The sequence below is a fragment of the Notolepis coatsorum genome, assembly GCF_963971535.1.
Source record: "Notolepis coatsorum genome assembly, chromosome: 18".
In the NCBI taxonomy this organism is placed as follows: domain Eukaryota; kingdom Metazoa; phylum Chordata; class Actinopteri; order Aulopiformes; family Paralepididae; genus Notolepis; species Notolepis coatsorum.
This window is the reverse complement of record NC_140182.1, coordinates 91,971,101-91,987,371: the sequence shown is the minus strand read 5'-3', so window position 1 is coordinate 91,987,371 and position 16,271 is coordinate 91,971,101. Positions and strand designations below refer to the sequence as shown.

Here is a 16,271-nt window from a genome sequence, read left to right as displayed (position 1 = left end):
GAAAGAAGGTGATAGGCTTCAACAGGCTAGCGGCATACATTCTCTAATCTCCAGTCCTATCCTCTAGGGCAGGGGTTCCCAAACTTTTCAGACCGGGACCCAGAAAATAAGGCGTCAGAGAGCCTCGGCCCAATGCACATCGTCAGGCTTTTTTTTTTTTTTTTTTTTGCCAGGCGACCGATTTTTTAAGCCAAATATCACTTAAATCCTATTAAGTTAGTTCAAGTTAGTTATTCATTTATATGTGCTATTTATGAGAGGGCTAACTTGTTGCAAAATAATAATGATAATAATAATAGCCTCATTAAAATACTACTGTTGCTTCGGTTGTTTTCAGCGTTTTATGTGCATAATCTGTTATTTAGTTTGAAATGTTCGTTGAAATAAGTAGATTTTCCGTTTTTGTTTATTTATTAAGTTAATATAAAACCATATAGTCACATTTTAGAATACAATAGAATAGAATTTTAGAATACAACTAGAAACACTGTCCTGGCCTGCTTCTAAGTTCAGTGGCCTGACAAAATCTTTTTTTGGAAATCATCTCGCGGCCCTCCCGTGGCTGCTCGCGGCCCACCTTTGGGTCGCGACCCCCGACTTTGGGAACCACTGCTCTAGGGTTGAGCAAAGGGGGTGAAACCTGGCATTGCGGGATGCCATGCAATCCTGTTTTGATCATGGTAGGTACTGGCTGTCAGGACAGAGGGAACGATTTTAGTGAGCCACTCGCATAAGGCCATATATAGGAGCCATAGAATTGTACCGTTCTCCAGTGAAGCCAGGTGACCACTCACACCACCAGCTGTCCTGCACACAGACAGGTATGTTTAATATTCTACTGACGATTGTGGTTTCAGGCGTTTGGCTTTGGATACTGCGATAAATACACATTTTAACCGATCATCGCATTTTTGTAGACGATAATAAAGTGCGCAGGGTCATCTAATCTCTGACTCATCTTTTGCGGTTAACAAGATGTATAGTTTCTTATACATGCAACATAGAGACCTGTCATTTGGACGTCATAAGGGAAAAATAAGACACTTTACTTGTCTTTTAATTTTAATTAAGTCCATTTTAAAATAAGAGAATATTGAATAATTAAAAACAGGGCTGTGGTCAATTGAAATCAATTCAACCAATTTGACATGCAGTTTGAATCAGTGCATCATCCACTAGAGAAAACATTCATTCACTAAATTATTTCATTATGGTGTAGGAAAATTGTTTGTACTGTGGAATTCATCTCCTGAATTTGCAGACTTCAAGCCTGACTAAAGAAAGCATCTCTAGCACTCAAGCATGTGGTACTGTTGTTAAGGCTTGGTGCCACAATGTCATCATGCCATGGTTTGAATAGCTTGAATCCCATCCAAATGTCTCACATAGGCACGACGATAGCCTATACCCAATGAGAAAAATATGGTATGTAATAAAAGTGTAAAATAAAGACTATATTTAGAGGTTATATGAGGGGTCAGAGCATAGTATTTTTAACTCTCAAGAAAATTGGGGGGGGGGGGAGAAAAAAAAGTGCTTGTCTTTTTTCAGAAAAGAAAAGGACTATCCAACATGTCTGAAGTGTAAGTTTTGAATTTGACAAACGTACTGTAAATTGTCACTAGAAATTTATATTAATTGTTTACATACACCATCATTCTCTTGTTTCACAACTGACTTTTTATCTATTGTTGCACTTTTCCATTGCTGAATTTACATCACAGACCGGTAAGTTATTTATGTAACCCTATTTATGAAATCTATACTTTTGTGAACACATTGATTTATCTTGTCACTAAATCCTTGTCTACGGTTTCTTTGTGTAGAGAAAGATCACTGCATCTCACAGACTGGCTCTGAAGGTATTATCTTTTTCAACTTCACTACAAATTCATATAATCAATCACGTGCAAATAACAACAGTACGTTCCATTAAAAGATTAACAATTTGCCTGTGAAGGGGACTTGCAGCCAATTTAATAACTCATACTGTGAAGACCCTGATAGGATACAGATACAGGTTCGCCACGGTTAAAATACAAACAAAAGTGAAGGTCCACACAAGAGAAATATCAATTAATACAAGTATTTATTGATTAGGCGCTAAATCCAGATGGGTAAAGCAGTAGAATAGTCGGGTTCCCTTCTGGGGTCAATACACGATACAGGCTTGCCGACAGACAGAGGGATTGTCCAGGGTTCAAGGTCGTCGTCTGGTCCAAACAAGGTCAGTACACAGGGGGGGTTCTCAGCCGTTCCAGGGGTCGTCAACAAGGCACACCTCTCACGCTATCTCCTCTCCTCTACTTCCTCTCACCGTCACAACTCTGAACACTAATAACACTCTCCATACTCCAACACAGACAGATATATCTTCCTTCCCTCACATATCCCAAGGAGGGGGGAGTAGATCTGTCACAATACATATTATTGCATGGTCAAAAACTGTCAAAAAATATTAGTGAACACGAGCAGCTCTCTACCAATTCCTGAGTGCTAAAACTCAAATGTGTCATGTCATCAGAGCTGCTACATAAATAAGGAATTGGGGGGAAATGGTATCGATGACTTTAGATGACTTTGAGAGCGCCCAGGGGAAGGTACATTTTATGTTTCAGAACTGGGAACACTATGGAATAAAGCACATTTGGATGTAGAAAATGAAACTAACATTCTGTGGGTCCACATCTGTCAAAAGATGCATTGTTGTTGAAGCAGTACTTCTCCACTGGGACCGTGCTACTTCCCTTCAGATAATGAAAGTGTGTGTAAATGATACAGAGAATATATTGTTATATAAAAGTTAGATAAACATGTTGAAATCCTTTTTCCAACAATGGAGCAGCTTCAGCCTTTACCTGGTGACATTACTGTGAGAATGGGTTTTAAGCAGAGCCCAATCGCTGAACACAGGAGAGGAGAATGGAGCGTTTCAGGTTGTTTTAATGGTATTCCCAAGTAGGCAAGAATTACATCCAGAAATGTACAACAGATATGAATTGGGGATAAAGGGAGCATGTGCACTCCAGTGCTACTGCAGACGGAAGACACGGGTCCGTGTTGAGAGAGGGAGCAGGAACTCCTTGGTAGGTTCCAGGGGGTCCAGACAGGGACACGCTGGCATGGAGGTCCTGGGCACAAGAGAGGAAAGTTAGAACAGGGAATAATCACACGGGGATGCCTAGCAGGTCTTCGGACTGAGGCGTCGTACCTAGGTAATGATACTAGCACCACGAAGACTTCTGGTCAGCGTCGTCCGGTTGAAGTAGGGTCCTCATCATCAGGGGATGGGATACAGCTGTGAGGAGTGAGGTGCCTGACAGCGTGTGAATCAGGGGATGAGGTGCAGCTGGGTTGAGTGACGGGAGGTGAAGGGATGCTGACCATAAAAGGGTGTGAGGCTTCCGTGGTGGATGGAAGGGAGGATGAAAAGGAGTGCGTGGTGAATGTGAGGGGAGAAGGAGGAGGGGTGCAGTAGGCTCTCGCTGTGATTATGACAATCACAAGTTTGAGTCGTACGTCTCTGGTTTCCAGTTTTGGGAGAGTGAGTTGCTCATGTTCATACAGTATCCGGGACGTGCACAGGACTTTAGAGGGGCAGGTGCTCAGAGGCTGAAAAGGGCACTATTGTTAAGCTGTAGGAATATTTCGCCTAAAGGTACATGCCTAAGTAAATGGAAGATTGCTCCACTTCTGCAAGGTCAATTTGCATGTTCTTAGTATCTAGGAACATCTAGGGACCTGGGGGTATGTATTTCCAGTGTCAGAAATATTGTGTCTGTTACTAGGCTTGAGTAAATTGTAATGAAGAAAAGGAGAATATAAATTATGATTTATTTTTGCATCTTTGACGGTGAATAATACCATGTTAAATCTGCGGGGTACGAGAAAATGCTCACTGAGCTCATTCACCACCTTATTGAGATCATGTGTAGAAAAAATCTAAGCAAATGAATAAAGGGAAAATGATTAAACAGAAGGATTTGTAGATACAGTAATAAATGATAATCGATTTTAATTATGAATTCATATTTGACCTTGAACTTGACCTTGACTTATTATGGCCAAATCATACATCTATGGATAGGGAAAATGCTCCACTTTCCAATGGCAGGGTTGAATCTGGATTTAGTAATTTCCTTGCGGTTTTACGATAATTAGTATTTTCCGATAAATTCGTATTTCCGATAAATCGTATAAAACATCGGTAAAAATGAAAATATACACTTTGACTACTGTTTTTGATAGGGTTATGGTCTTTACTCTTGGCTACAAAAAATAAATAAAAAAAACATTAACCTCTTAACATCCAAGGGCCCACATGTGGACGATTTGCGATGCCACTTTGCCGACCTCTAGTCTTCTTTCTTTTAATACAATATATAGATAGAATTAAAGCCCTATTTGTTGCCTGTCGATTGCCCTTTCAGGTAACAAAATCCGTTCAGCGGTTCTCGAGTTACATGCCGATATGTGAGGCGTGCCCCAAAGTACGCAAAAGTACACATTACCACCCCCGACTCCCGGGGCTCTAGCTCCGTCAATCATCCATCAATCATCAACCCCCAATTTTTAAGGGCCCTTTTCGGGGCGGGGGGCCCCCTTTTTATGCTTTTTGGGGGGTTTTGGTGATCAAATATTGAATATTGAACTATAATAATCAGTGCAGGAGCTCACTTATCCTTGAAAGACACTTTTATCACTGACTTAAAAGGCCCATACATCCCCATAAATGTTCAGGGGGGAGGGAATAAGTGCTTACCCTACAGACCCCAAGAAGTGCTGTATATTCTGTATTGTTTAATATAAATGTCATAATCACAGCACGGGCCTACTTCACACCCCCTCCTTTTCCCCTCACGTCCTCCACACGCTCCTCTTCATCCCCCTCTCCATCCACTGCACACTCCTCATCCTCTCCCTCTCCAGTCACCCCTTCCTCTACGCTCATACGCCCAGCTGTATTTCATCCCCCTAATTCGCACGCGGTCAGGCACCCCACTCTCCACAGCTGCACTCAATACTTCCCTGATGGGTAGGACTATATCTACACCTCGACGCTGACCAGAAGCTGTCGTGGTATTAATTACCACTGCCCAGGTACGACGTCTCTGCCGAAAGTTCTGCTAGATACCAACCGTGTATTTGCCTTACTCTAACCTGTTTCTCTCCTGTGCCCCAAAGGACCGCCGTCCCTGCCTGGACGTCACCTGTTCCCGAAGAGGAACACTTGTTCTCCCGCTGCAACCCAGCAGCTCCCAAGACAAGCACCAGGACCGCTTGCTCGCTCACTGCCGCCGCGGCAGCCACAAGACAGAACATAACCCCGTTCTATTTCCCCCAATTCCTGTGTTGCTCAATTGACATTAAACACCTTTGAAACCGCTCCTATCTCTTCTCGTGTATTCAGCAATTGGGCTGTGCTCCAGACCCCAGTTCTCACAATAAATGCATTTTTTATTCCAATCCCGATTTGTATTTGAGATTCCCAAATCCCATCGGACTTGACTTCTTCGTGTCCCTCAATGAGTGTAATACCAGCATCCAACTGTATGCGCCACAGCGGTTTCTATCATCATCATCACCACCCACGCTATAAAATATATAGGCACGCTGAGGAGGCCGTGCAAACTGCAATGGAATATGGGGCATCTCTCTCTCTTTACCTAATATTTTGATTCTAAGGGCACTTTTTTTTTTAGGCTCAAAAAGGCAGGTGCTCAAGCACCCCTTGGGCTCTATGTGTGCACGTGCCTGACAGTATCGATTTAACTTTCTTAGGTCATGGAAATAACATGGTGGAAATAACATGGTGGAATTCTTAATTTGTGGCTGTGTTCCCCTTCAACGACTGTTTCAGACCAAGCTGCTGAAAAAGGCAGTGGCACTGTTGGAGACAGAGAAACAGGAGAAGAAGCTGGAGAGGGAGACCCTTCTGACCGAGAGAGTCCCTCCACTCCAGCTGTCTGGTTTGTCTCTGCAGGACCTTCAGGTATGTGTATAGGTCACTGGGTTCAATAACCACACATCATATCACTTAGAGCAGGCATTCTCAAAGTGAGGCCCAATGGTGGCCCTCGGAAATGTTTCTTGCGGCCCGCAACAACGAGTTGTTATGGTGTAAATGCATGCATTACATTTGCTCTGGTTCCAATACAGTTTTAAACCAACCTACAACGTCACTCAGTACGTTGCTTGGTAACACTTTATAATAACACTCAGTTAGAAGACCTTTATAAGGTATTTGTAGATAATGAACTAATCATGAACAAACCATTTATATACATTCGTAAATTATTATTAAATAATTTATAACTATATTTGTATAACATTTACAAATTAGTTCTACATTATTTATAACTCTATCAACATTGTTTGTACTTGATTTGTTCATCATTAAATAATGTTGTTTAATGTGTATAGTAACACATTTGTAGATGCTTTGAAAAATGGATATGAAAAAACGACTATACTGTACCTCCATTTATTTGTTCATGTTCAACAAATGATTTGTTAAGACATTCATAAAACATCTATAAATCAGTTGCAGATGCTATTGTGTGCCCTAATCTAAAGTGAAGCCTATTCATCATTAACAAATGTCTAATAGATTGTTTATTTGTGGACTTTTATGAATACACACAAAGCAATTACCAGACCTGTCTTTTCATGTTTAACAAATGATTTGTTAAGACATTCATAAAACATCTATAAATCATTTGCAGATGCTATTATGTGCCCTAATCTGAAGTGAAGCCTATTCCTTATTAACAAATGTCTAATACAGTTAATTATTTGTTTACTTTTTCATCAACTGTGGCTTTGTGTCACAAAGAAGGGTGTATCCGAAAGCTGTCTACAACATTTGTAACAGGTGATGAAAAAGTAAACAAATAATTAACTGTATTAGACATTTGTTAATGATGAATAGGCTTCACTTTAGATTAGGGCACACAATGGCATCTGCAAATGATTTATAGATGTTTTATGAATGTCTTAACAAATCATTTGTTGAACAATAAATGGAGGTACAGTATAGTCGTTTTTTCATATTCATTTTTCAAAGCATCTACAAATGTGTTACTACACATTAAACAACATTATTTAATGATGAACAAATCAAGTACAAACAATGTTGATAATGTTGATCATTTGTAAATGTTATACAAATATAGTTATAAATGATTTAATAATAATTTATGAATGTATATAAATGATTTGTTCATGATTAGTTCATTGTCTACAAATACCTTATAAAGGTCTTATAAATGAGTGTTATTATAAAGTGTTACCCTTTGCTTTCATGAAGGGTAAAACTGCGCCTCCTGGGCTAAGCTGTCAAGTTAGGAATGACAGCTTGTTGAAAGCCTGTTAGGCTATTGGTTAAGTTCAATTGTTAAGTTAAGTTGAACCTTTATTAATACCCATGGGTGCATTTGACCCATCCTAACTATTTAGGAGCAGTGGGCAGCCACACAGTGCGGTTGTAATGCCAGTTGTAATGCCAGTACCTTGATCAAGGGCAATGCCAATGGCAGGAGTATTATATAGCATGCATGTCTTTTGGTGGTTGAAATGGTAACAACTGATGAGGTACGCAAAAAATCTAATCTACAAATTCCAATCTGGCTTCAGAACGTCCCACTCCACTGACACATGCCTCCTCTATTTGAACGACCACATCAAACAAGAGGTGGACGCGGGCAAATACTGCGGCATGGTCATGCTGGACCTACAAAAGGCCTTCGACACTGTCAATCACTCCATTCTGATGGACAAGCTAAAAGCAATTGGTTTTGATAGCTTATCAGTGAGCTGGATGCAATCCTACCTGGAGGGGAGAGAACAGATGGTAGAGGTAAACGGTACTCTATCCCCCCCCCCTCACAGTGAGCTGTGGTGTTCCACAAGGAAGCATACTAGGACCGCTACTCTTCCTAATTTATGCAAATGACATGTCGTCAGCCTGTGACTGCAACCTGTTCCTGTTTGCGGACGACTCAGCCCTGCTGGTCTCTGACTAGAACAAGTTGCAGGTTGAAATAACCCTCAGCACAGAACTAGGCAAAATCTGCATATGGCTCGCTGATAACAAACTATCATTACACATGGGCAAAACAGAGTCCATTCTCTTCGGTTCAAATAACAAACTCAGCAAGACCGACGGCTTCTCAGTTACAGTGGGTGACAATATTGTCACAAGGAAAGACGAAATTACCTACCTGGGTTCCATCCTAGAGGCAAATCTTTCCTGTGACAAAATGGCATCCAATGTAATAAAAAAAGTCAACCAACGAACTAGATTCTTGTACCGGATCTCCTCTCTGGTAAACAAGAATACCCTGAAGACTCTGGCAGGAGCACTCATTCAAGGGTACTACGACTATGCGTGCACCTCATAGTACCAAAGCACCTCAAAGGCGCTTAAAACAAAATTACAAACATCACAAAACAAACTGGTCAGACTACTACTTGATCTGAACCCCAGAACCCACCTCACCCCTGCCCACTTTGACAACCTAGGATGGCTTAGAGTAGACGACAGAGTACAGCAACTTGCAATGGGCCTGGTCTACAAGATACACTATACGACCGGGGTACCCATGTACATGTCAAAATACTTCCCAAAGGTCAGTGAATACCACAACCACTACACCAGAGGAAGCTCAACAAATCATGTAAAACCCAGATTCGGCTCAAACAAGGGACTAAACACATTTCGCAATTATGCCACAACAATGTGGAACGCCCTACCCAAAGCTGTAAAGGAATGTGAATCACTACCCACATTCAAAACCGCTCTTAAAGAGCACCTACGGGAGGCTGCAATTCGAAACTGGCCACCGTAAATGCCCAAAACCCCCACCACCTCCTAATAGACAGTCTCCTCCCCATCGCATGTATATATTCCCTCCCCGCCGTATGTATATTTCTCTCCCACCCACCCACCCCCTCCTAATGTACAGTCCCCTCCCCATCATATGTATATACTCTGTCAGGATCTAGGGGTAACAGTACTGTATATTTGAATACCGTTTATGTCACAAATGTATCAGTACTAAATACCTATGTCCCTATGCCATAAATGTCATGTATGTTGTGTATGTCATAAATGTCTATATGAATTGAAAATGGGGGACCCTGATGGAAACAAGACAAACGTCTTTCTCAGGTCTGCATCCCCTTAACAATTGTATGTATTGAGCCGTACTGTATTGTACCCATTCTGCAATCTGTTAAATAAAGTTTTCATTCATTCATTCATTCATTGGTGTGGGAGGAAACCGGAGTACCCAGAGGAAACCCACGCAAACTCCACACAGAAAGGCCACCTACTGGGTTTTGAACCTAGGACCTTCTTGTTGTGAGGCAACATTGCTAACCACTGCGCCACCATGCCACCCCACAGTGGTTGCATGGTAACTAGACATCTCGTGAGTCATACATGACTACTCTGTAACATGCGTTACTTTATGAAGAAGATGTCAATGTGTTGATAAATGAAGTGTGGGCCCAATATGTTAGAATATGCCAATGTCAGCATATTTGGGTCACTTGACCTTTAAGATTCCAGGTATGGGTGTGGTTAGGGGCGGTCCTAACCATCAGGGGGCCATCTTGGATTGGAATCATGCCTCATGGAGTTTTTGTTTGCTACTGCTATGGTGAGATGAAGGAGGGATTTTTCCAGGCCTCCTAAAAGATTCTCCATTAACCAAGGACAGTTCAGCTGCAGTGGTGCTAATGGACTGTAAAGCTGACAGGACTGTTCTTATTAAGATGTGGATCAACACAGGACTTATCACCTTTTGGACACTCAAAGGTTTGAGTGTTGTTGGACACTACTAGCTCTACCATGCAGGCTGCATGGTCGGGTAGGCCGGAACATTATACATGGTAACATACATGGTAACATTATACATGGTAACATACATGGTAACATACATGGTAACATTAGACATGGTAACATTATACATGGTTACATTATACATGGTAACATTATACACGGTACATTATACATGGTAACATTATACATGGTAACATACATGGTAACATACATGGTAACATTAGACATGGTAACATTAGACATGGTAACATTAGACATGGTAAGATTATACATGGTAACATACATGGTAACATACATTGGTAACATACATGGTAACATACATGGTAACATTATACATGGTAACATTATACATGGTTACATTATACATGGTTACATTATACATGGTAACATAATACATGGTAACATACATGGTAACATACATGGTAACATTAGACATGGTAACATTAGACATGGTAACATTATACATGGTAACATTATACATGGTAACATACATGGTAACATACAGGGTAACATTATACACGGTACATTATACATGGTAACATTATACATGGTAACATACATGGTAACATACATGGTAACATTAGACATGGTAACATTAGACATGGTAACATTAGACATGGTAACATTATACATGGTAACATTATACATGGTAACATACATGGTAACATACAGGGTAACATTATACACGGTACATTATACATGGTAACATTATACATGGTAACATACATGGTAACATTAGACATGGTAACATTAGACATGGTAACATTATACATGGTAACATTATACATGGTAACATTGTACACGGTAACATTATACATGGTAACATTTATGTTGGGGCTAATGGACTGTAAAGCTGACAGGACCGTTCTTATTGGTTTGAGATGATTTTTGTTGTACCATACGTTGCTATGGGGTGCCCCATTTATTTTGATCCTCCTTTTGTTTAATACAACACTTTGAATTTAACACTGTTCCAGTACTCTCATTCTTTATTGCTGAACAGGTTTGTTTATTATTTCAAGCTTGTTACAACTCATACATGCCTACTTGCGAGACAGATTATGGCATCATTGCAGGTAGGTTAGCTAACGATTTAAGTGATTGCCATTTTTGCAAGATTGAAGGTTTGACCGTAGTTTGTGTGTGTGTGTGTGTGTGTGTGTGTGTGTGTGTGTGTGTGTGTGTGTGTGTGTGGATGTTCTAAGCCAGTGATTCTCAAAGTTGGTTCTTTGACCCCCAGAGGTCCTTGAGAGGTTCCAGGGAATCTCCAGAAAAATGGGGAATAGTTTATTTCATTCAGTAAAAGTTAGACCAATGAGAGAATATATACAGTAAGTGTAACTATTCTTTTTTTTACTTGACTTTACTCCACAGTAGGGCTGACCCCTATTAGTCGAATAGTCGACTAATCGATCGAAAGGAGCCGTAGTCGACTGCCAACCTCTTAGTCGAATACAAAATATATATATATATATATATATATATATATATTTATTAGGGCTGTCAGTTTATCGCATTAATTAGATTAATTAATTACACAGCAAATTATCGCGTTATGAAAATTGACGCAAAATTAATTACAGCCGACCTATATTTACTTTAGACAAGTGGCAAATCGGTGCGCTTTTATTTTGAAATCCACGCTTGAGTTGGGCGTATTAAACTTGGCCCATTGAATGACCCGTAGCCTACTTGATCGTCACTTCACACATGCGTCGTCTATCAAACAAAACAAACACACAAAGGAATTAGCTCAGCTGGAACAAGATGTCAGCATCACCCGAGGCGATACTCCTGGGACCTATGAACGGCAAGTTCAATTTCAAAAAGAATATAGATGGGACAGTAAACAAGACCATTGTAATATGTAGCTTATGTCAAAAAGAATTTGCGTATCACCGAAGCTGCTCTAGTCTAACGTATCACATGAACGCTAAACATGTCCAGGCAAGTTGTTCGAGCAGCTCCAGTGTAGCTAACGTTAGCTCCAGAGCAACTCGCACGCTTCGTCAAACCACTCTTGGAGAATTACCGTTAGGCAAACGGTTGAGTAAATCCACCACAGACAAACTAACCAACAGCGTCGCGAAGTGGATAGCAAAATATTGTAGGCCAATAGCTATAGTGGAAGATAAGGGTTTAGCGGAGTCATTTCGAATAGCGTCGTCTGACCCAAATTACAAGCTACCCTCGAGAGCTACAGTGATGAAAAGGATCCACAACATGTATGACACAGAGAGGGAGGCGAGGGAAGAAGTGTTGGCACGGGCTGGCCCAATGGCCCTAACGGGTGATCACTGGACGTCGGTGGGCAATCATAATTATTTGGGTGTCACAGTGCACTTGATCGATACTGAGTGGAAACTGCAATCATTTGCATTAACGGTGACCAAAACTGTGGGCCGCCATTTCGCCGATGCGTGTGCTGAACAGTTCAACACCGTAATAGAGGAGTGGAATATAAAAGATAAAGTCACATCTATTGGGACTGATTCCGCCCGTAATATGATAGCAGCAGCGCGCTATATGCCGTTCCAGCACATGCCATGTGCTGCACACGTGCTGCAAAGAACCATCACAGTCTCCCTTGAGGACAGAAGCCTTGACACCACCCTGGCAAAGTGCCGCAAGATTGTAGGCCACTTCAAGCACAGCCCTGCCAGTACAGAAGAACTGCAGCAGCAGCAGACTGCCCTCGGACAAGCAAAAGAGCCCATGATACAAGATGTATCCACAAGGTGAGACTGTTTAACTACCTGTTGTATGCTTAGGGTAAATTTAGTGTGTGTGTGTGTTTATTTCTTTGTATTCTGTACAATTGCATCATGCTGCATTAACAACCCCCAGTGGGACTAATAGTTATTTTATTGAATTGGAAGGTGGAATTCGACACTGGCCATGATCTCACGGTACCTGAGGAACCAGGAGGCTGTGACTGCCACTTTGGCCCAACAGAACCACAAGCTGTCCATGCTGACCCCCACAGAGTGTGACAAACTGAAGAAGCTGGAGCTTGTACTTGAGCCCTGCAGGTAAGTGTCTCTCCCTCTCTCTCTCCCCCCATACACCCCCCTCCTCTCTCTCTCTCCCCCATACACACACCTCACACCCCACTCTCTCTCTCCCATACACACACCTCACCCCCCAATCTCCCCCATACACACACCTATCTCTCTCCCATACACACACCTCACCCCCCCCTCTCTCCCCCATACACACACCTATCTCTCCCATACACACACCTCACCCCCCCTCTCTCCCCCATACACACACCTATCTCTCTCCCATACACACACCTCACCCCCCCCCCTCTCTCCCCCATACACACACCTATCTCTCCCATACACACACCTCACCCCCCCTCTCTCCCCCATACACACACATATCTCTCTCCCATACACACACCTCACCCCCCCCTCTCTCCCCCATACACACACCTCACCCCTCTCTCTCCCATACACACACCTCACCCCCCCCCTCTCTCCCCCATACACACACCTATCTCTCTCCCATACACACACCTCACCCCCCCTCTCTCCCCCATACACACACCTATCTCCCTCTCATACACACACCTTCACCTCTTTCTCTCTCGCTCTCTTGTTTCACTGCAGGTATGTGACTGAGCTCCTTGGAGGGGAAACCTACGTCTCATGCTCTGTGGTGCTCCCCGCACTCTGCCACCTAAACCGCATCATGGACCTCAACGAGGAGGATCCGGGCTACATGGTAAAGTTCAAGGCCAGCTTCACGAAGGACCTGGACGCACGCAAAGCGACCCTCAACAACAGATGGCTGAAGCTGGCTACAGCCCTCGACCCGCGATTCAAGGACTTGAAGAGCGTACCAAAGGACGAGAGGGATGAGGTGTGTGTGTGAATGAGAAGACCAGTGTTAAGTCCTTAGGCTGTCATGAAAAGTCCTATGCAACTAATTAATTGTCCCTCTTATTAGGTGTGGACCTGGCTTAAAGAGATGCTGCCAGGACCAGAAGCAGACAAAGCTGCTCCACAAGCCACAGAGGACGAGCCACCAGCGAAGAGGACCCTCCTCCTGCTGTCTTCAGACTCTGATTCAGATGAAGTCAGGGTACTGTCAGGACAATTAGACCTCTACAAAGCTGAGCCCAGCATCGGAATGAATGACTGTCCACTGGAGTGGTGGGCAGCTCACGCAAAAGCCTATGGACAGCTGTCTCCTCTTGCTCGCAAATATCTGGCTACTCCTGCTACCTCTGTGCCATGTGAGAGGCTATTTTCACTTGCAGGTCACATAGTCCAAAAGAAGAGGGCAGCCTTACTCTCAGACAATGTAAACAAGCTTGTTTGTCTTAGCAATTGGCTCAAGGAATAGATTTGTCATGCATACAGTAGACCCTGCACTAGACCCTGCACTAGACCCTGCAGTCATGCCCCAGACCCTGTAGTAGACCCTGTAGTCATGCCCCCAGAAACTGTAGTAGACCCTGTAGTCATGCCCCCAGACACTGTAGTAGACCCTGTAGTCATGCCCCCAGACACTGTAGTAGACCCTGTAGTCATGCCCCCAGACACTGTAGTAGACCATGCCCCCAGACACTGTACTAGACCCTGTAGTCATGCCCCCAGACACTGTACTAGACCCTGTAGTCATGCCCCCAGACCCTGTAGTCATGCCCCCAGACACTGTAGTAGACCATGCCCCCAGACACTGTACTAGACCCTGTAGTCATGCCCCCAGACACTGTACTAGACCCTGTAGTCATGCCCCCAGACACTGTAGTAGACCCTGTAGTCATGCCCCCAGACACTGTACTAGACCCTGTAGTCATGCCCCCAGACACTGTAGTAGACCCTGTAGTCATGCCCCCAGACACTGTAGTAGACCATGCCCCCAGACACTGTACTAGACCCTGTAGTCATGCCCCCAGACACTGTACTAGACCCTGTAGTCATGCCCCCAGACCCTGTAGTCATGCCCCCAGACACTGTAGTAGACCATGCCCCCAGACACTGTACTAGACCCTGTAGTCATGCCCCCAGACACTGTACTAGACCCTGTAGTCATGCCCCCAGACACTGTAGTAGACCCTGTAGTCATGCCCCCAGACACTGTACTAGACCCTGTAGTCATGCCCCCAGACACTGTAGTAGACACTGTACTAGACCCTGTAGTCATGCCCCCAGACACTGTAGTAGACACTGTACTAGACCCTGTAGTCATGCCCCCAGACACTGTAGTAGACACTGTACTAGACCCTGTAGTCATGCCCCCAGACACTGTAGTAGACACTGTACTAGACCCTGTAGTCATGCCCCTAGACCCTGTAGTCATGCCCCCAGACACTGTACTAGACCCTGTAGTCATGCCCCCAGACACTGTACTAGACCCTGTAGTCATGCCCCCAGACACTGTAGTAGACCCTGTAGTCATGCCCCCAGACACTGTAGTAGACACTGTACTAGACCCTGTAGTCAGTATATTAATATTTGAATAGTCATATTTGGCACTATATCGTCGAGTTGGACGTAGTCTATTAAGCTAATAATAGTCTGTTAATATATAGTGCTTCGTGCGGTGAGAATACTACCGTAGTCAGTACCCCATCGTTTCGGGCAGAGAACTGGCTGCTTATCCAGGGTGGTTGACCCCACGTGAAGCTGCACCCGAGGAGCCCCAGAGCCGACGAGCGAGTGGACCTGTATACCGGATTATTCTGCCGACGACAGCCCGCCTTCCCAGGCACGGATTATGCTTTGTATACTTTGATTATTCCATGGATAAAGACCCCCGACACTGTAGTAGACCCTGTAGTCATGCCCCCAGAAACTGTAGTAGACCCTGTAGTCATGCCCCCAGACACTGTAGTAGACCCTGTAGTCATGCCCCCAGACACTGTAGTAGACACTGTACTAGACCCTGTAGTCATGCCCCCAGACACTGTAGTAGACACTGTACTAGACCCTGTAGTCATGCCCCCAGACACTGTAGTAGACACTGTACTAGACCCTGTAGTCATGCCCCCAGACACTAGCTTGCTGTGGGCTGTTTTGATTTTTGAGGATACTGTAGCTTAGTGTAAACTGTTATTGGCTGTATCAGCAACAAATGTTACCTTATTGAGAGGTATGTTTTCATTCATTTTATTTTATTCAATTTAATAAAATTGATTTCTAAAGCATTCTTCACTTGCAGGTCACATAGTCCAAAAGAAGAGGGCAGCCTTACACACAGACAATGTAAACAAGCTGAAGCTTGTTTGTCTTAGCAATTGGCTCAAGGAATAGATGTCATGCATACAGTAGACCCTGTAGTAAACCCTGCACTAGACCCTGATTTTTGAGGATACTGTAGCTTAGTGTAAACTGTTATTGGCTGTATCGGCAACAAATGTTACCTTATTGAGAGGTATGTTTTCATTCATTTTATTTATTTATTTATTCAA

The 16,271-nt window shown here is 43.3% G+C and overlaps 1 protein-coding gene across 1 annotated transcript in view; it reads left to right on the top strand.

The window, feature by feature from the left end:
• Positions 1-653: 653 nt before the first annotated feature.
• LOC311245439 (troponin I, slow skeletal muscle-like) overlaps positions 654-16,271 on the top strand; it is a gene marked incomplete at both ends in the record, with an annotated part of 35,616 nt that continues 19,998 nt past the window's right edge. Inside the window, 3 exons of the mRNA XM_084335281.1 lie at positions 654-680; positions 1,827-1,862; positions 5,861-5,992. Of these exons, the coding sequence (XP_084191407.1) occupies positions 654-680; positions 1,827-1,862; positions 5,861-5,992 (195 nt within the window). The remainder of the gene's footprint in view (positions 681-1,826; positions 1,863-5,860; positions 5,993-16,271) is intronic.